Consider the following 22,410-nt stretch of genomic DNA (forward strand, 5'->3'; position numbering starts at 1 on the left):
GTACATCTTATTTGTGCCAATTACTTTTAAAAAACAAAGTTTTATTTTAAGCTGACTTCTGCCAAATGTGCTGCAATACAGTTCAACCATGTTTATCCTAGAAGCAAGAGCAATAACTATTTGGATAAAAGGAAACATATTTGATAACACAAAACTAAGGTGTTCCAGCATCTTGCCATTCGAATTTCTGATCCTTAAAACTGGATCCCTTATTTCTGCTATTAATGGACCACAAACTCAGCTATTTCAGAGATAAAAGAGATACACGTTTATCTGTATGCATTAAAAATAAGAGATAAACTCATATTGGGACCTTGAAGAAAACAATCCCACTCAAAATATGAATCCTTATTAGAGGTCCTGACAGCCAAGTTGTCTGTTGCTTCCTTCTTGACTAGCAGGACCGTAGTGAAGCCATCAAGCACCAGGTCCATTTCAACTTCTTCACACTTTCACCTAGAGTTACTATAAAAATGTATGTCCTCCCATTCCCACTAGATGAAGCCAAGCTGAGAAAACGTGAGCATCACTGGGAAGGACACTGAATTAGAAACAAATGGTTCCTGGTTGTAGTTAAGCACTTGTACTGCAGAGCAGCCTGCACTCTTGGACATTCTCCACCAAATAATGACACCGTAAGCAACCATCCCATGGGGCCTCAAGATTCAGCAACAGGTAACGAGCTCAACCTGCCTTGAAAGAAATGTCATCAGCTCAGGCTCTTATCGACATGAAAGATAACCATTAAAATAGAAGTCTTGTCAGAATACGAAAATACACAAAATCCATGTGGCAACTTTAATCATCACAAAGCCAAACAATTTCACAGATGCTTTACCATTTCTGTTGTCTTTTTTGTTTCCCCTTTAAGAAACCTGGCTGCAGATTTGTGTGCTATTCATTACATTGTTGACTTAATTTTTGTGCTTGAAAATCAAGGGAAATACTTCAGGAAATAAACCTCTTCATCAAAGCCTTAAGAAGCCCATGTACAATATCCTACCGTGGTAGAGTGCAGTCAATCCCACAGACCTTACGAACTCAAGAGGTGATTTACATCTCCTGTGAACTTAGCTAGAACATTATTCTCAAGGAAAACACACACACACACGCACACGCACACACGCAGACTACATCTCATTCCCAGGCTTTCTCACTGATTTTTCTACTCTAATTGTCCTGAAACTATAGAATATTTGCTTAATCCTATAATATTTCTTACATTCATATGCTATAACTTTAAGATTCTTATCTGTTCCCTGACACTGGGACAGTGGCAGAATCACCACAATGGAGACTGAACATCATAGGTTAAGAATCAGAAGACAAAAAAGTTTTACTATTTTGTTTTCACCAACTTGACATTTTCCCACAGTCATGTTATAAAAGTGCAAGGAACCCATAAAACAATATGAAAGAAAATATTGTAGTTTCCTTTTCCCTAAGAAACTTAGGCATCAAATTCTTATTAGTCAGTCTCAAGAGCATAAATGTGGGAAGAAGGGAAATGGGTGGGGGTAGAGGGCCCAATGCTCCACCACTACATGGTCAAAAGAAACTTACTAAGGAAATATGAGAAAGGACACAATGGCCACACTAGTCAAAGTACTCCAGGTGGCACAGGGGCATTGCTTGCCTGGGACCTGGTGTGCAGTCTGGTGAAAGAATCACTTCAAACACATACCACCCACCCTTTTTTGCCCAACCCCACCACCACCCTGGTCCAAGTGTTCAGCAAGTATTAAATGTTTAGCAAATGGCAACAATCAGATTAGAGTTTCCAAAATACATATGAATTGTCTCTCAGGTGATTTTAAAGAGCAGAATGTATGACAGAGTTCACCTGTAGGTTTCATCTAACTGTATGAGTACTGTCTATAATCCTGATTATCTTTTAAATCTGATTAAAATTATTAATAATACTTTGCACATCTCTGATGCCTTCATGCAATTACATTAATAAATAACAGCAAAGCCCTGCCTTCTCATCAATAAATAAACAGTATTATTCCCACATCAGTGTGAAGTCACAGGAAAGGAGAAGAGAATGCACATTACAAACAGCATAGCACTGGATGAAATGAACTCTTATTTGGTTTTTAACAGGTACTGGGGAACATTATTAGCAAAGAGGTCCTGGAGGTGTTTAAGCAAGAAATTTTCATCTTTTCCTGAGACACATCCACGATTACTCCTCTTTATATCCTCAATTGAGATCTATTTTTCCTACAACAATAGTATCATTTTCCTTCTGTAACATCTGTTTCACTACCCCACAAGCTATAAGAGAATGCTAGAAGATGATGCCAAACACATTTATATAAACCTAGAAGCTTCCTTGAATTAGTCATTAGAAGGTGGTTAATATTATCCGGCAAAATATTTATTTTCAACAGAGAAGCACACTAATAGGGGCACCTGCCTCAAAGTGAGACCCCCACCACCACCGTTTTAACCATGCAGGACAACACTGATTCATATTCTGATGGTCCAGTGAAGTTCTTAAAATTACTTCATGTTGAAGGAAAATGTAGAGATTAATGAAACTCCATAGAAAAGCTTTGGTTTTTAATTTCATAAATAAAAGATACATGAAATGTGTGAGTGATGTTATCTACAAAGACATAGACACATTAATATGTACTTCCCCAGACCCAAAAATCTCACCTTCTACTTCTTCTTCATCACACACATGCTTAAGGAAAGAAGCCCCTCTGTCCAGGACAGCTTCATCCTCCATCCTATAGTAATAAAAAAGAAAAAAAGAATGCTCAGACTTCTCCTGGAGTGAGCCACTGGAAGTAGCCCAGCTCCTGGGCAGGTTGACCTGCAAGCTGCTGTTCATGTTCACAGGGCAGAGTCACTCTCCCCTTGGTGTCTGCCACTTCTGCACGCAGCTCCTCTGATCTGGTGCTGGGGAATATGCCGGTCCCACATAGCTTCAGTTCTAACCTTGAGAAGGCACCCACATGGACAGGTGAGAGAAAGTCATCTCAATCCTGTAGGCTGGATGTTGGGGGTTCTCCCGTTTGTGACTTGCAAATAAAAATAGAAAAGATGAAGGCAAAAAAAAAAAAAAAAAAGAAATACCAAGAGAGGAAGTTTGGTGTGTCTGGAGTGCTCGTGATGATCGTTTGTGGAAATCCAGCTTCAGTGCTTAGCTCTTTAAACACCCACCCACTGCATAAAAATGTATACCCTCTCACACATACACACATGCACACACGCACACCCACACACAGAAGCGACAGGGAGTTAGGCTAGTGCACAGTGGGAGCCTAGCTTCCAGCCAGCCTCCTAACACAGCACAGCCCAGTGTTCTCTGTTGAGTGGCAAGCTTTGAGTCACATGTTGGCCTTACGGAAATCTGACATCTGAGGATTATCTAGCAACCCGGCTTCAGCAACAGTCACATATATATGCCACTCATTCATTCATTTTCCACATTCTTATCACACATCTCTCTCTGTTTAAATCTGTCATGTTAGCTCTTCTCAGAAGGGCACAAAGTTCTTCACTTTGTAGCCACATTATGCCGTCCTCATGTCTCCTTACATAATAGGATCTACTCTGCAATTTCATATGCTAAATAAGAGCTCAGAATCCATCCAAGTAATGACAGTGTTTTTGGCCTCCTGATGCCAAACCTGCTTCTTAGTTTATAGAATGAGTTAAGGTTTATTTCTATCTTATTGTGACTCCTCTTCATGGCATTAACTTTGACATACAGAATTCCATGAACTCTATTTATAGTGAAAGCAGAAAGAAATCCCGAATTGCTCAAATGCTGCTTGTGTCATACCAGTCTAGAAACAAAGAACTTTCTCTGGGGGAGCTGCTCTATGTCATACCATACATGAGCTCTGCCAGAAAACCAAATGTTCACTCTGTATTCTGCTTATCCAGTTATATGCTCAGGCATTGCATACTGTAGGTCTCTTTTCCATATTGTCTATAAAACTTATTCTTATGCTTCAGATATGTTACAATCTATGTAGATATGCACTGAATTCACATTTTCATCCTTTCTATTTTAGGAACATATCCATCCCACCAGGCAACCAAGTTAGCATAAAAAGTCAGAAATGTGGTGTCAGGCAGAGCTCAGTTTAAGAAATGTGTTCTACCCAAAACAGCAGCAGACTCACAGAACCCAAGAATGGACTAACAGTTACCAAAGGGATAGGAACTGGGGAAGTTGGGTGGGAAGGGAGGGATAAGGTGGGAAAAAGGGGTATTACAATTGTCATACATAATGTAGTGGGGAGGGGGAATACGGAGAAGGCAGTATAACACAGAGAACACAGGTAGTGATTCCATAGCATCTTACTATGCTGATGGACAGTGACTGTAATGGGGTATGTGGTGGGACTCGCTAATAGGGGGAGTCTAGTAACCATAATATTGCTCATGTAATTGTACATTAATAATAGCAAAAAAGAAATGTGTTCTACCACTTAGCATTTGTATCACCTCTAGCAAAGCGTTTTGAGCTTTTTGGAACTTCAGTTATTCCATCTGTAAAATTCAAGGTAATAATAACTTTTCAGGATTGCTTTGAGATTCAAATTAGGTAAAAGACATGAAAGCAATCAGTTTTGTGCCTAGCAACTACTACATGTTTTATAAAAGTAGTTTCTTTCCTTTCTTCTCTTTTTACCTTGACCTTTACTGGTGAGCAATGCCACAAAGAAACTCATTACCTTCAGACACCTGCAGAATATCACCTTTCAGAAATACAGGTCTCATATAAAATAGTTCAGTCTGATATGTATCTTTTTCCTTCTCTAAACTCAAACTAAAAATATAAACCTAAATGCAAATAGGATATGAATCCACCATCAGGATTATAGTAGAAAAGAAAATGCCTTGAAGACTTGAGAAGTCATTTGCCATCCTCTTTGAGGCTCAGGCCCCATGAAAATTAAATGATAAAGCATATTCACTGATTCAGCAAATATTTATTTAGTGTCTGTTGCACTCCTGGCACTCTTCAGAGAGAGGGGAATACATCTGTGAATAAGACAGACAAAATGCCTAAGAAACTGTAAAAAATAGATGAACAAGGTAATCTTAGAGAGCATTAAGTGCTTCGCAGAAAATAAAATGAGGCAGGGGGCTACTTGGCATGAGGTGATTCAGCTGAGGCTTCTGAAGGGGTGATGTTTGAGCAGAGACAAAAGTGATAGAAGGAACCAGGCATTGGAAGACTTGGGGGCAGAGCATTCCAAGCAAAGAGAGCAAGTGCAAAAGCCCTAAGGTGGCAACAGATTTAGAATATTCTCGGGACAGAAACGAGGTCAGTGAGGCTGACAAAAGGACAGAAGGTAAGCGGTAGTGGACAATATGCTAGAGGAAATCAGGCCCATGCAGGCTACGGTAAGCCGTCAGAAGTTTAGGTTACAGAAGCTGTGAAGAGTTTCTTTTGTTTTGTTTTGTTTTACTGGTGTATAACTGACATATAACATTATATTAGCTTCAGGTATAAAACATAATAATTTGATATTTGTATATATTGTGAAATGATCACAACTGTTAACATCTATCACCACACATAAATACAAAGGGTTTTTTTTTCTGTAATGAGAACTTCTAAGATGGCCTCTCTTAGCAACTTTCAAATATGCAAGGCAGTATTATTAACTATAGTTGAGAGTTTTAAGATAGGAAGTGACTTGAGCTGTTTTACATTTTAAAGCATCAGCTCTGGCTGCTGTATGAAAAATGGAAAACAGGACCAAAGATACTTGGAAACTATCTCAAGAACCCAGGGAAAGCTGTGGGAGAAACAGGTTTTGGGGAAGGAATCAGAGTTCTTTTCTGGACACTTCATGGTTGAGATGTTTATTACATATGAAAAGAAGCTATGGGGCACATACCTAAATGTCTAAGTCTATATCTCAGGAGGCTAGGGCTGAAGATGAAGATTGGAGCTTCAGTGAATACAACTGGTACCAGAAGTTCTGACTACATGAGGTCATCCAGGAAGAAAATCTTGAAATAGAGGTGTATATCCAAGACCAAGTGCTGAGGCACGCCAACATTCACAAGCAGGACAGAGGAACAAAAGCAGCCAGAGGTACAAGGAAAACCAGGGAAGGGCGGTGTCAAGGAAATAAAGAAAAGGGGAGAATGTTGCTACTGAAAGGCTGTCGAGGTGGAGACGGAGAAGTGAAAACTGAACTTGGCAATATGGAGGTCAGCGGTGACAATGACCAGAGCATGCAAAACATACCGTACACAGTGCTAGGCACACACAGCCATTCAGTCATACCCTGTCTCCTTCCCACCCTCCCCCAATCACTCATTCGGGAAATATCCACTGAGTGCCTACTAAGTTTCAGACACACTCTGAGGCACTGGAGATTCAGTGATGAGCTAGATACACGAGGGCTCTACTGTAATCACATCTGCCTCCCAGAAGGTTTCCCCAGCAATCCAGGAGGGTCAGCCCAAGGAACAAGAACCCATCAGTAGGACAGACACGTTTGTAAACAGAGATAAGGATGACTGCTTAATGGCGAAATTTTCTTATAAGACCTCAGAAGCACAACAAAATCCCGGAGCTCTGTTCTACTGCATGTATATTAACAGTATGGTCCCCTTTGGAAAACAAAGAGGAGCTCAACCCACATTTATTCATAGACCTAACTCTCTCCAGTCCTATCAACTACAGAATCCAACGCAGTTTCCTGTAGAGCATCATTTCTATACCCCCCTATTAATCGAGCTGGTTGTAAAGTCTTTCTGTTGATCTTTTTATATAATTTCCTAAACAAATGTTTAGCCTAAGCCCTTCCCAAAATTGCATGCGACAACCAACCAAAGCAGAAGTAAAGGCAGAAAACTAGTAAAAACTGTAGGAGACCACAGGGGCTCTTCCAGAGCTGAGAAGCCACCCGGTCTGCCTGGAGCACTGCCCCCATGCCCCATCAGAGTCAAAGTAAGGGTAATGACCGCTGCATTCCTTGGCTCTTTGACACATATTTCGCATTCCCTCCAAGACTATACATAGCAAGTAATTAAAAACCTCTTCTTCCTGATGGACAATGCAGAGCATCTGCAAGCAGCTTCTTCCCTGCAGGAAGCCAAGAAGATAGGTACCACGGACTGAAAACACACACCTGCCCGCACCGGCAGCCTTTCCCAAGGCATCCCTCTCCTCAAGGGCAAGGCCAGCATGGCGCATCTGGCCTTCTGTACCAGGCATAGGGATTTTACAGTTTTTTCTCACCTTTACACCACAAACATCAGTTCCTTGGGCTTGTATTCCTCCCCTAAAATCCTCCCAGCAGTTACTTGCTATTATTAGTAAGAAAGATAACTTTTAAATGACCATCTGGCCCAACCTGTTTTCTCCTCTATCAATAGGAAGAAATTAACTCATCTAGTCCCTAATCAGGCCCCCAAATCCATTCTCAGAATGTTCCTTGTACATGTGCTGCACTTGCTGGAGTGAAGCAGGGAAGGAGCACCTTCTCAACAACTCCCTGGGCTGCTCACATCACCAGCATGAGGCAAAGTTCAGAATAGATTTGGAAGCTTCCCACAAGCATCACGGGGATAAGGGTCACACCAGTCAGTATAAAATCCGCAAAGAGCCAATACTGCTTTCCTTCAGCAGGGCCTCTGACAGCAGCAGTTACACCCCTTCCTCAGAAGTCCACACCCAACATGGGGTTTCTCTCATTCTCCATTATTCTGGGACACTAATATGATTCAACTGTAACACAAGTCAAATCCACTGCCAATCGGACCAGCTTTCCCCAGCAGGTCCTAACCAGTGACAGACTCGAAAGGGTGACTGAAGCCCAGCACGAGAAACATCTGTGCAAAACTGTCAACCACTGGGCCTTGGGCACCCATCTACATTCCACCCCCCTGAGTTCCCACCCCAAGGGCCCTAGCCAACTGCCAACGTGCTCACCAGCAAGTCTGCACCGCGCAAGCAGCTGCCACTCAGCCGGTCAGCAAGTGGCAGGCTGCCAGCACCCAAGTAGCAGAATGCCAGCCTGCTGTCCCCGTGCTGCTAAAGGTTGAAGGTCTGGGTAAGCTAGCCTTCAGACTTGCCTCACTTGCCCTCCCACCCCCCTTCTCCCATCCTCCCCTGGTGTGCCTCCCACGGTGGCATTTCACCGTCTCTATAGTAACAGCATCTGGTTTCAGAGTTAGAACTTTATACAGAGCAGTTCTCCTAACCTGAGGCTTTTGCCAATGGATGCACTAGCACAAAGCCTGCTGCTTAACGTGGAGCCACCTGTTTCCTTGTCACCCAGGAGTGTGGCCATGGCGTGAGCAGCACTTAAATGCAGAGAAGAGGAAGACAGACCCCCCCGACCTTGGCACCCTGGCCTGCGCAGTAGAGGATGCACTCTGCACTGTGGCCCAGTCCCAAAGCCAGCCCACTGCCCTCCGCACCCTCACATGGGGGCTTTCTGACTAATTCCAAAAAGGCCCCAGGGGACGGCACTCGAGGAGCAGAATAGCTCCGGTTTTCAACACGTGCGTATCTGAGTTTGGCACCGCTGGTTCTTCCTGTTCATACAGCTTAAGTGTAGTTGTTAACCTCAGATTTAAACTCATCTCGCTTTATTCTCACTAGCTTGATGTGTTTACGACATCAGTGAACCCCATAATCTCTCACTTTACAACGGCTTTCCTGTGGACAGCAAATGTTTAAACAATTCCTTACCACATGCCCGCACACACTGAAGTGACGCATGCAGGGGTTGGACAAATACAAGGAAATGAAGAGTTTTGTTATCATTAGCCCTTGCTGCCCTGGCAATTATATTTACAGCGCACATAAGGGCCTTTACTTGAGGACTACGAGATGTTAATCTCAAATCTCAGAGCTCAAAAGCCCACTGTTCCTGCTACTATGCTGGTCATAGATCAGATGGGGGGGCAAAAACCGGCATTTTCACAGGTCTTTTTCAGGAGCTACACAGAATGCAACAACCCATACTGACATCTGAAATTACACACTCACACACACATCTCTGAATTCTATTCCCTATTCAAATCCTTTCTAAGAAGTGGGGAATTATTTTCATTATAAATCATTTGCAAATGTGATGTTGTCTTTCAAATTTTTGAAACCACACAGCATTTTATTGGTGCCTTTGTTGTTTTGGAAAATCTGCTGTGCACATTTCAACACACACAAAAAAAAACATGAATATCGATTCTCCAAACCACAGGCGACAGGGGAGAGCAATCTCAGCGGCCGCAAATAGCACTGCCATCTTTTGGCAACGTGTGTTCACTACAGGGAAACAGAAGCCAGAGCGGAGGCAAAGCTCCAACAGTGCCCTTCAAATCGTCACCAGGTCCCACAAGGGCCCTTCACTCCCACAGGAAGGAAGGGAGAAGAACACACGGGCTGGCTTCACTGTAGAGGCAGCTGGAGCTGCAGACTTACACGCTGGGGCAGAGACCTCAGTGCGGCAAACCTAAGGAGCGTGACTAACGGAGAGGCACTTTGGAGGTCAGCCGGCAACAAAGCAAAGCAAATCCCCTCTGCAGAGTGCAGGAGTGCCCTAATCAGTCTGGAAATTTACACAGGCCCAGGGCCAGGGAGAAATGGGTGACAGCCCCACATGAGTTCAGACTGTGGACTGGAGGAAAGGTGGAAACGTAATCCAGAGCAGGATCACTCCAAACATAATTCTGGATTTATGCATTGATTAAAGGTTCATTTGTATTCTTGGGCACTTATCCCAGAGAAATGAACTTATGTTCACATAAAAACTTGTACATGAATGTTCATAGCAGGTTTATTTGTCATAGCCAAAAATTAGAATTATTCCAGATGTCTTTCAATAGGTGAATGATTACACGCACTATGGTGCACCCATACCATGGAAGACTTGTTTAGCAATAAAGAGGAACAAACTATTGGTACACAAAACAAACTGAATGCCTCTCCAGGGAATCACACTGAGGAGAAAGAAAAACAGTCCCAAAAGGTTACATACTAGATGATTCCAGTTATATAACACTTTTTGAAATGACAAAATTTTAGATCTGAAGGATAGACGAGCGGTAGCCAGAGCAAGGGATGGGGGAGATCAGGGGAGGGGGTGTTTGTGGTTGTAAGTGGGCAACATGAGGGACCCTATGGAGTTGGCTCTGTCCAGTACCTTCCCTATGGTGGTAGATACACGACTCTACACAAGTGATAAATTAAATAGAACTCAATACACACAAACACGCAGAAAAGGAGAACAAATAAAACAGAGGAAATCTGAGTAAGTTCAGTGGATTGTATCAGTGCCAGTATACTGGTTGCAATATTGTACTGAGGTTTTGTAAAATGTAACCCTGAGGAAAACTGGCAAAGTATACCAGTGGGCTCTCTGCACTATGTCTCAAATATGCATATGAATCTACAAACACCTCAAAAAACTTTCAAAACAACTCACTTGCAAATCTGCTTTTTTTAAATTTTTCCCTTGGGAACATTATTTTACATGATGGTCAGGTACAGAAACTGGCCCATCTACATATATGCAAAACCAGGCAAAACTGAGCACAAATCCCAGCTGTGCATGATGTTGGTAAAATTAGGTAAACTCTCAATTCTGTGTCCTTTAATATGAGCCTAAAACACTTCTGAAGTGATTTAGGACACTAAATAAGTTTCTGGGATAAATAAATAAAAGTTTTTAGATGCCAGATGGCATCTAGTCAGGTACAGCCCCTGACCTATACACCTCTGACAACTAGAGCTGATGCTGGAGACAGGCGCCTTCCCTTCCCACCTCCACCCAGGGTGGCAGCCACACTGCATCTTCCACCCTGAACCCCCAAGCCTGCTGGTAGGAATGAGGCTCCCAGCATTTGACTGGGTTTTTGCTACCTGCCAGGCACTGAGCTGGGCATCTGGCACACACTACTTCATTCTCAGGGCTGTGAGGTTTTGTCTGACTGGTTCAGCAACAGGGCTGAGGGTGACAGCTTAGGGATCCCAACACCTGTAACCATGCAGGGGCTCTCATCACCTATGAATTTTTAAAAGTTCCATGTCTAAACACTTCCCATATGCCAGAGAGTTCTGCTAAACACTTTACAATGATTATTTAATTCAATCCTCAACAACTCCATGAGGAGAGCACTTTCCCCATCCTATTTGGGAATTGTAATTTGAAGTTAAGTAATTAGCCCCAAATCACACAGTCAGTGTGACAAGAAAACCAGGTAGGCAGTTGAACTCAGCAGTCCACAGTTTTAACCACCCTACCATACTCCTGCATAATTAACTAATCCATGCCTATCAGGCATTACCTTCAAGGATTTTTTTTAACTGTAACAGTATATTTTATTTAACCCACTAGATGTAAGGCATTATCATTTTAACATGTAATTGATATTTTACATTTAAATTTTTATGCTAAGTCTTTGAAATCTTCTGTGCATTTTTTTTTGGTATCATTACCTTCAAGAATTTTTTTTTCCATACTGTTTACCTTAAATATGCTTTCTTATAACTTGAAAGCTTATCACTTGCACTCACCTCTTTCCCTATCTTGGCAAGCCCACTGGCTGACGGCTGAAGCATCCTCTAACAGGCCTCCCAAATAAAAGTCTTTATTTTTATGTAGCAAACAGGTTGAGCTATGTGTCAGCTACTATTAACAACTGCTTTACAAATATTAAGTCATTTAATTCTCACAACAATCCAATGAGGTAAGTGCCATTTTTATCATCATCTCTGAGGCACAGAGAGGTTAAATAACTTGTCCAGAGTCACACAGCTAATAACTATTGAAGTCAGGATTTTAACCTAGGCAGTCCAGCTTTACAAGTCTATAATTGTACCACTACAAGTCATGCTGCCTCTCTTTAGCTGATTTGATTAATCTTTTCCAAACTCTGTAGGAACTGGGATCACAAATATTAAACAGACTTTTGGTGAAAGAGCAGACTCACCAGAACACCTATAGAGTATATGCAGACACTTGAAATACATGAACAATTCCTTCCCCAATCGTTTTTGCAAATGCCCAAATTCACAAATACGTGTGTAGCATAATTTCTGATATAACATGTGGTCAAGTGCAGCTTCATACATTCTGAACTCTCAAGGAAGAGAAGGCAACTGGGATGACCTGCAATGCTGAGATACCACATGTGTCTCTACAAAGCACAGATGACTACAGGGTATGACGCTTCAGGGGTGCCAGCAGATAGCTGAAATCACAATTGTTGGATTCACACATGCCAAGGATCTACTACATCAAAAGCCAGAAGAGTACATCACTGGGCTACTCTGCCAAGCAGAAAAACAACTTTTATCTCATAAACTTTAGGAGTACAGTTCACTGTTATGTGAACAATGAAGAGAAACTCTCTACCTGGTCTCCATTCCCGTACTAAAATGTCTCTTTCCATAGTGCTGTTCAAAGTTTATCCTTCATTTTCCCCAACGAATCTCTCTGTATACTTGTGATCAAATATTTCAGAGTTTAACTCTTGTACTCACTCATTTTAAATAATTCACTGAGTGTCTACTATGACTGGGCATTATTCTAGGTACAGTAAATCCATGGTAGGAAATAGATAATAAACAAAATTTATTAAGTAAAAAGCTTAATATGTTAGAAGGTGAAACTTCCATGGAAAAGCATAAGCAAGGAAGAGATTTAGGGGATGCTCGTGGGGCAAGCATGGGAGGAAATTTTAAATACGTAGTTAGGGAAGGCAGCACTGAGCACCAGTGGACCAAAGCCCTGAGGGAGGTGAGGGAGTGTGTGAGGAAATAGCAGATGCAAAGGCCCTGAGGCAGAAGAGAGCTGGCAGATTCTTGGAACTTGGAGGTGGCCAGTGGCTAGAGCCGACTGAGAATGGAGAGCAGGAGGCAGAGTAAGAGAGGCAAAGGCACAGGCAGGGAAGGATGCATGCCTGGGAGGCAATTCTACAGGTGTTGACACTCTGAGCAACTAAAAACCCCTGGAGGGTTCTAAGTGGCAGTGATATTTCCTCAGGCTTACAATCTTCTTTACTTTTTAAATCTTCGTCACTATATAATCATTTGCATTAAGGTCCTTCCTAGAACCTACTTCTACTCAGAAGGCCTTCCAGAGGCCGTAACTAGTGTAGCACAGAAGTTACAGGTGGGTTCTGCTGGGCCATCGTCCTACAGCCGCCATGCCAGAACCTGACCCAGTCCTATGTCTACGAATCAAAGAGTAGGCCGACATGCCTTAGAAAACTTTATCCCTAGCATTCAGCACCTGCCCACTGACATCAGCCTTGTGAAGGTGCTAAGCAACGTGTCAGTGCTCAGAAGTAAGGCCAAGCTAAGTTAACTTATTCATATAATTTTCATTGACTTCTGCCAAACTAGCCTCAATATTCATGGCTCAAGGAGCTGCCACTGAAATTGTTGCCTGCCTTAATTTGCCTGGCGGTGGCAACCCTCAGTGCTAAAAGATGCCAAAGCAGATGATTGATATGCAGATATCAGGACACTAGCATGCAATTGATTTGTTGGTGGCTTTTTAGCCCCCATGATTCAAATCTATGCTTTGAATAAAGGAATACATTTGAAATTGTTTTTAACCATAAGTTTTTTGGATTAATTTTATAAGAATGAAAGGACACAGGAAGATGGCCAATTCCATAGTTACATCTACTGCCCTTCGTGGGAAAATGCTCTCAGCTTGTCACCACAACTAGGAATGGAATAAATGTTTGTCTGGCTCTGGTGGTTTCTTGGCTGCCAAGAAGTGGGCTACCCTGCAGAAGTACAGTGCTCCCAGCTGAAAAACAGCCTCTTCAACCTGGTAGGAAAGAAGAGACCTACAAGACATAACTATCAAATGCAATAGGAAGGATGAAATCCTGATTCAAACCAATCAACTGTTTTAAAAACTTTTTTGAGACAATTCAGGAAGCTTGAATATTAATTGGGTATTAGATGACACTAAAGAATTATTGTTAATTAAGTATGATAAAGACACTGGGTTTTTTTTAATATCTTCATTTCTTAGAAATAAAGTATTAACTGGTGAAATGATATGATCTGGGATTTGCTTTAAAATACTCCAGCAACAAAAAGAAAAAGAGTAGAGGGTGGGGGTGAAACAAAATCAGCACTGTGTTGGTAACTGTGAGGCTGGGTAGTGGATACACAGGATTTCCTTGTACTATTCTCTTTTTTTCTGTTCATGTGTGAAATTCTCTAAAATAAAAAGTTTTTTTTTTTAAACTTTAAAATTATCCTATACAAGCTTCCCTTCTTCTATGCCTAGTGGATTCTAGAAAACATATATTATAAAAATTATAACAAGTGCATTTACATGTCATAAAAATGGGTCTGTTCCCAAAGAATAAAAAAACTTAAAACCCACATTTATATCCCTCATTTTAGACATAATAAATAAAAATGTGTATTAAGCATTTCATGTTTTTTCTTTTCCTTCACACCTTAATACATAGGTTCTCATAAAAGCACTGGGTTGACCTTGCACACCTAACGCTCTCCATCTTAACCAAAGCAAAACAAAGTTCATGAGGCCTATGTTTATTAGCATCAGCATTTTTTATTTTTCTCCTCCGTTGTGTAAAACTGGCACTCAAACATTTGCAGTGACAAACACCGAGGCACACATAAACCTGGCAACGTGGACAAAACTGAGCAGCTAGCTTGGCACTCAGTTAAGTGGGTGGTGCCCAGTGTCGCTGCAAATGTCCCTCCATGCATCAGCCGGCACACCGAAGAGTGTGCAGAAAAAGGAAGGTGGATGATGGGAGTTCAAACATACCCAAGTACGGTTTGTAGGAAAGCTGAGTCTGTCAAAGTCAGGATGGCCTGTACACACAAATATATGGTTTCTGTGCAAAAGACAGCGAGCTTTCCCTGGGATCTTGGAAGAATGAAAGGTATTCAAGAACTGCCACAGTGCCTTCTATTGCTATACACTGGCCCAGTACAAGGGACACACAGAAGAAGGATGTTTGCAGAGACACCACATTCCCGTCTTGCCAGACACAGGACACTTATTATCCCCAAAGAAATAATATCGCATTTGTTGGTTAGGTTCCAAAGCCAACTCACAAAAATCTATTTACTGCAAATGTAGTCAAATAGGGTAATAATAATAAAAGCTCATGCAATAAGTGCTTTATTTAAACATTACTACCAGTCCACAAATAAATGTTATTATTATTCTTATTTTACAGGTGATAACAGTGAGACTGAAGATGTAAGAAAGTTGTCAAGATTATATAGCCTCTAATGGAACCTATATATCAGCTAAAAGTATTAAAATTACTAATAATATAGTATAGTGCTGAACATATTGTTTCAGGTACATGATAGGTGAAGTAACTTGTGAGGGTTCCAATGGAATGCTAAGCATCATTCTAATATTGTTTTCTATGGAGGAATACATCTTGAGTTTCAAGCAACCACATATAATGATGGCACTCCAAAAGTAACTGGAAGCAGCATGCACTTGGTTAGAAAGGTCATTAAACAATAACTAAAGTTGGAGGATAAATACCAGTATTACCTCTAATAAATAATCACAGAATTAACCATCATCAGCTGAGACAAACTTGTTCGAAGAAGAAATCACATTCACATTGTCTAAGGCAATGTTTTATATTTACTTTTCTCCTTATCTCAAAAATCAATTATCTGGATAAGTATATGACACTAAAGAGCAAAGTATATCACTCAGCTCTTAAAGATCTGTTCAGTGTCTTGACATTCCCCCTCTGGAGGTTTGGGACTTACTTGTGAACTATCACCAACATGAATCAATATCACGAGCCACTATTTAAAAAGAAGAGTTATTTCCTCATTTAAATATCAGAAGAAAAAATTCCCTGTTGCCAAGAGGAGTCATAGAAGAAATTAAGATCATTTTCTCTCTAATCTACGTTTGTTTTGACTTTCAGTCCTCCCAGCTTAGTCGTTGTAGCCAAGTACAGTGCAGGTGAGACCTGATAGAGACCTCCGAGTCTCTTTTGTAAGTCTTCCTGCCTGTGCTTACAGTTCTTCAAAACTAACAGTCAACACCAGGACAGAAGACCTAAGTACACATGTGAAGCTTAGACCAAATTGATGTGATGATCCACTGAGCATCGCTGGTTTCTGTTAGATTTCTGCTTACTATTGGCTTTGAAAGACAAACATATAATAAGCACCGACAGATAAAAACTCTCCACTATGCAATATAGATGACATTTTGTTAGTGGCCAAGTCATTTACTACTTCATTACACTACTGATCTGCACTGTTTTTTCATTAGCATTGATGGCCCATCCACTAATAGAAACATCTTATTCAGTCTCTGTAAGCATTAGTCTGCTTAAGAAAAGAAACTTTGATGTCTGGGAGATCTAAAGTAGTATTTCCTGTCCAATTTTCGTTTTCCTGATCTTGTCCCACTCACAACATGTCTCTTAAAAAAATTAGTAAAGAATAATTTTTATAAGTGAAGGTAACTTATTAACTCTCTCAGTCTCAGTTCTCTCATCTCATAAATGGGTTTAGCAATACCTGCAGTGTTCAGTTGTCGGGAAGCTATGAGATAATGTAACAGAAGGACCCTGCAGGGTAGGCATTTGGCATGGAGCTGGAGGCAACATGCGCAGCTAGGATTATTATTATTAACCTTTCCCAGACAGGCACGAGTTCATGAAGGTCACGCTGTCAGCCGGTGGCTCTGCCTGATTCCAACGCTCTCCTGCCATGCTGCCCCATGCACAAAACAGAAAGGAGAGCCAGGTGGTGGTTCTTCCAAAGCCTTTTCCAAGCGCATGAGTCCCAGGGTGAAAGCTGGGGAACAAAGGATGAGAGAAGCTTCCCTAGTCTAAACGTTGTATAATGTACAGGGGCATGAAGGAAAGAAATTATCAGCACATACCTCTAGATATACCGGGTCAAATTTCTCAACTTGTTGATAATACTCGGAGATCTGAATGGAACATGGCTGGGGACTGGACACAAGCCAGCAGAATATTTTTGAAAGGTGGTCACTCTGTGAAACATAGACCTGCTTGTGCAATTTTTGTGACCAGGAAAAGCTTAGAAATGACCCCAAGTACTACTTTTTTTAAATCAGAATAAAAGAGAAATAAAAATAGAAGTGAGTGGGAGATACAGGCAAGGAAAGAAGCAAAGAAATGTATCCCAAGGTCTTCACTAACTTATCTTTAGTAAGAGCTAATTTTCTGAAATTAATGCTATCCTAAAATACAAATGTCAAATGTCACAGGTGAGCAATCATTTCTCTTGTGTAGTAGAACTACTGACTCTGCGTAACACGAAAAAATTATCTCTAATGACAATAACAGATACACTTTGTTGTGCATTCACTATCGGCTGCTCCCTGGAGACCACTCACTTGTTATTCCACAATGCATGAGCTCTACAGTTACCACTAGATACATTTTACAGAGGAAGAAACCCATTTCCATAGAGCATGGCCCGAGAGCGCAGAGTCTAAGAAAGGAAGAAGGGAGAGTCACACCCAGGTCTGTCCAACTGGGAAACGCATGCTCTCCTTCATGGCTGTGAAAACACCCAAGAGTTCATCTGATATGTCCTCCTCCATCCTAGTACAAAAGGTACAAAAGTAGTGACCCCTGGAGGGTCAGCGGAAGGGCATCACTTCTCCACAGGACCAAATCAAGGCACTGGACATGGTGAAACAGGGAGCAGTGTGCTGGCAACTTAAACGGGTGCTGTTATGGCAATAAGGTGTTTTGAAAGCATAACCATCCGCCCCTTGGACACAACCAGAATACAAAGTTCTTAGTAAACCAAAAAAGCAGTCAAAAGCAAATTAATGAATTAAAAAAAAATCCGAAAGCCCATCTGTGATGTTTTCATCTCTGTACAATCAACAAGACTGAATAGATGAAGGGCAGGCAGACAAAATGACTTGCAAAGTTTTCTGATATCACTTGATCATTTTGGGGTATTACTCTGAAGGTGCTCAAAGGATTCACACACAATTTATTGATTTTTCCCAACATGCCTCACAGCCAGTAAGAAGATAGGTACTATGTTGAATCTAGGTTAGAGATAAGGCAATTCAGACAAACAAAGGTCCTAAGCACATGAAGAAATTGCAGAAGCAAAATCTTAACCCAAGGTCCTAGAGCAGAATTTACTGCACTGGACAAAGCTGGTACTGAGTCAGCTGTGAGCCCTGATGGTCCCCAGCCAGTGTGCCGGGAATAAGTCATATAAGTGGGCATCGCAGCCTCATGCCTCACTCCTGGGGGCTGCCAGGCAGGGCCAGGTGCACGCCAGACTCCCACCCCTGCTCCGGCCGCAAGATGTCGACTGCTTACCCAGACAGCCGTACAAATATTGCTACTTAGTGGGCATTCTATGACGTGAAAAAGATTCAGAAGCACTAGTAAAACCATCATCCCACTAACTTTTGATCAGAAAATACAAATAGCTCAGAAAACTCGCAATGTACCTGGAGTAGCAGGACAAACCATTCCCCCTAAATTCTCTTCCGTCGCCGTGGGGCCATGATTTTTCTAACAGGGGTCGGCCAGCGCCATCCCAGGCCAAGGGTGGCGCCTCTGAAGTACTGTATACAAGGCCATGGAAGCCAGGTTAGGAGGCGTATCTACAGCCCTCAGCACCGTGAGCCAGAGCCAAAGTGGGCACCCACACAGTTCAGTGCTCCACATGGTCGCCCACAGAACGGGCCGGGCTGCACCAGGAGTGCTGGGGCAGCAGTGCCGGCTGGACAAAGGGAGCAGCCTCAGTGGGAGAGGCAGAGAGGGAGGGTTCTGCCTGTGCTCTTCACCCTTCAGTCCACCTCCTGATGCACCGTGGGCGCGTAATCACAGCGACGGCCGCGGGTGAAGAGCACCTGGGGCGCAGTCGCAACGCAGGATACCCGACGGGAGGGGCCTGGAAGTCAGGCTCTGGTGTCTGCAACCCCAGGCACAAGAACAGAGGCTCCCCTACTTCCGCTTTACTGCGCTCTTGTAACGTGTCAATAGGGGCACCCATGGGCTAATCTTTCACAGGGAAAAATTCAGGATTATCACTAGGAAGGAGAATAATGGAGGGGACAAATTACATGCAAGTCAGCAACACAGTGCACTTAGGGTGAATCAGACTTGCAAGATGTCAGAGATCTTACACTGAGCTCTTAGTTTAGAAGCCTCTGCCCAGCACTGGAGGAGTTTTTTGGCTTTGTGGTGATCACACTGCTTGGCTCCCTCATACCCATGCTATCCCAGTCTCTTTAATACAGGACACCTCCTCCTCGTTCACCCAGCCACCACTCTGCCTCACGCTTTCACATCCCATAGTCCTTCAATCCCAGCATAACTCAGCCCAGTGGAACCCAATTCTGATCTGTAACCTCCTGGCCTTTGTCTCATTGCTGGTGAGCCCCTCAGATCAGGGCAGGTCGTGGCAGGTGTATCCCCCTGCACTCCAAGCAAGGGCAAACCCCCACTTTGGTCCAGCGCCAAAGGACTGGGCCGCTTCCTTGCTGCTTCCCCAGCCAGACAAACTGCCTCGACCCGCTCCTGATACTAAGGATTAAACACAGGATGGTGACAATTATTAACATTAACCCTGAATCTAACCAAGTGAGAAACTAAAGCTCAGTGCATAGGACATTAGGAAAAAGCCAAAGTATTCCAAACCAAATAATAATAATAATAGATAGAGATGGGGACCTCAACATTTCAGGAGGGAATCAGATAATTTTGGAATGAAACCTGAATTTATTATTTCAGATGGAAGACAGACTCTTTGAGGGCAGACACACTGTGTAAGTAAGACTGGAAGGTTAGATTTTCTTGGGTGGCATCTAAGTTGTCTCCATACATGGCCAGTGAGACAGACAGGCTGACAACTGGCTGACTTCCTTAGTGATCTGCACTATAGTCATCACATCAATGAAGCTGGTTGTAAATCTTACAACCCCAACACAGAAACTCCAAACAGCTCTGCTTCCTCATGTCTGTTCCTTCAGCTACAAGAGACAAGGCTCCCTCTGCACAACCTTGGGCCTGAACATATATTTAATTCTGCATCTAGGTGGTTATCACAAGATCCATGGAGCACTATAAGCTCTTCACACAAAAAATAACAAATTAGATAAATTCAAGAATTACTGTTACTATTATGTGTTTAAAGTTATGGGGGAAATGACTAAATTGCCAAATTCTCCACCTTCTTAGCAGAGTAGATTTACAAAAGTCTGTCTACCTAAGGAAGGATCCCATATCTTCAGATTCAAGCTCACATTTATCAGGAAGGTATAATACATGCACCCACGTATTTTTAAAACTTCAGAATGCAGTAACATTAAGGTCACTGCTCGTATTTGCTGGTATATTGTTAATAATATGGATAGATATTGATTGTCAGTGTTTTGTGTTGTAGGCATAAAATTTCTTTCTATCCTCCTGATCTAAAAAAAAAAACCTCAGGAACAGTGTAAGCTACCATGTACCATTTTGATGTTCCAATTTTGCAAACTGGAGTTTCAGAGGCAGTATATAAAAACTTTTGTATTTTAAATACAGCAAAGAATGACAGATCTAAATTTACCATGGTATAGAGTCATAGGAGAATCACTGGTTCTTTATATTGTTAAAAGCAAATAAAGTGTGTAGGAGTAAGCAAAGGAAAAGAGAAGGTAATTATGAAAAGATAAACTGCTTGTGAGGGTGTTTTTGTGGGAAAAGTATATGATGCAGTCACCCTGACACACAAAGATATTTGAAAGCAATCTAAAAACCACATGGATGGGCAAGTGAATAAATGTCCCCCAGATAAATTATAAAGAAAGACATTCTGAATGTGAGTTTTCTTTGTTGTATATTTGGTTTGAAATCTGTTCAGATTTGTCATACAGTTCTTTGCAACATTGATTATCCAATATTGCGTCTTCTCACTACAGTTGTACATCTCCAGGTCAGTTCACCTGAACTTTTTATTGAGAACCTACTCCATGGAAGTCCACGCAGGAGACTGGTGGCACAGAAAATGAGTGAGATACAGCCACTTCCCTGAGAAGCCACAGGCTACTGAGGTAAAAAGAGACATTAACAGATAATTCTGCATAGCTTCAAACTCTGAGAAATACACTTGTTCAATATTAACAGACATTTCTTACGTCCTTTTGGTCTATAAACACAGCATTCCCAGTAGCAAGAAGAAACTATTTTTCCTAGTTGGGTTAATTTCCCTAGGCTTCTACTTGGTTGGGCCTGGGAAGTGGAAGGAGGGAGGCACAAAGAGAGAGAGATCACAACTAATATCTTCTTTTGTGAGAAACAACCCATAAGAAATTTCTTCCTGAAAAATTACCAAGGTTAGTCATTTTAACACATACAATACATTGACCAAAAACTCAAACCTACTCAAAGATGGCACTAATTTCTTCAACATTTCTGGCAACTGCTGTTGTGAGTATATTTAAGTAATTACCTTTTTTTGACATAAATGGCATGATTTCTCCTTAAATCAGATAACGGCTATTCAAGAGTCAAAAAGAAAAAGAATGCTAGCCATCTCTTGCCTACTATCCAGAAAATAACGAGCTCCAGGTTTGCAGCATCTGTTTGCCCAAAGGAAGCACAGGTAAGAAGCAAAAGGAACTGAAGAGATAACCAGGGTCACAGTTCTCCCCCTGCAAAATGCATAAATGTCCAAGTCTCTGAGGTCTTCACAGCCAAGCACCTCAGGAGACTGGGGAGAGATCACAGAAAGCAGTGAAACAGCCCCCCAAAACATACAAGAACAACAAAATAAAAATAATGATCATGAAATAAAACTGGCATTTCCTGAAAGTTGTAAATAGTTCATCCAAGATCAGATTATCATTTATTTTTCCCATTTTCTGGCAGCCATAAGTTTTTGTCACTACTAAAGACAGTTTTCATTTGGCACAGTTAACCATCGAAAATTTGTTACCTTTAAAACCTAGCTTTTCCACAATACCTTGAGGGAAAAAATGTATAACTGAAAAGGGAATACTGAGCAAATTGAGTTCCCTATCATATGTTAGGGCATGTAAGTTCTTACTAACAGGCTGAAACACTCATAGCATTCTGAGGAAAGTCAGAAGAATAAAACTTAAATGTCCAAAATGCATTACAAAGAGCTTACTAATAACCATGTTATGATACATCTTTATTATCTGAAGCTATGTGATCTGATATTGTATTCAAAAGAAGCAAGACGAAGAGAAAAAGAAGGGTTTCCACTGCCTTGGCATCTCATCTGTGAACCTCATTTATCCTACATGCTCTTGAACCTGTTCTTAGAGCATCTTTGTGGTATTCTACTTCCTAACTGTGTCTGAATCGCCTCCCCCTCAGTGGGCTGTTGGACACAGCCATGAGAGAACATGGACTATGCTTTTTTCTCCTAAAATCCCAATACGATGCTCAGAA

At 41.7% G+C, this 22,410-nt stretch overlaps 1 protein-coding gene across 4 annotated transcripts in view; it reads right to left on the minus strand.

Annotated features, from left to right (window-relative positions):
• Nucleotides 1-22,410, minus strand: part of SLC4A4 (solute carrier family 4 member 4) — a 324,410-nt gene that overhangs the window by 282,107 nt on the left and 19,893 nt on the right. For 2 of the 4 annotated variants that reach the window (XM_073237482.1, XM_073237481.1), the window contains exons 1-2: nucleotides 3,091-3,234; nucleotides 2,668-2,741 (exon numbers count right to left, since the gene is read on the minus strand). In XM_073237482.1, the coding sequence (XP_073093583.1) occupies nucleotides 2,668-2,741; nucleotides 3,091-3,218 (202 nt within the window). In that variant the 5' untranslated portion in view covers nucleotides 3,219-3,234. Of the gene's footprint in view, nucleotides 1-2,667; nucleotides 2,742-3,090; nucleotides 3,238-22,410 lie in introns of those variants that run through there. The other 2 variants (XM_073237479.1, XM_073237483.1) reach the window with 2 other exon arrangements.

This window comes from Manis javanica, chromosome 5, assembly GCF_040802235.1.
Source record: "Manis javanica isolate MJ-LG chromosome 5, MJ_LKY, whole genome shotgun sequence".
Classification (NCBI taxonomy): domain Eukaryota; kingdom Metazoa; phylum Chordata; class Mammalia; order Pholidota; family Manidae; genus Manis; species Manis javanica.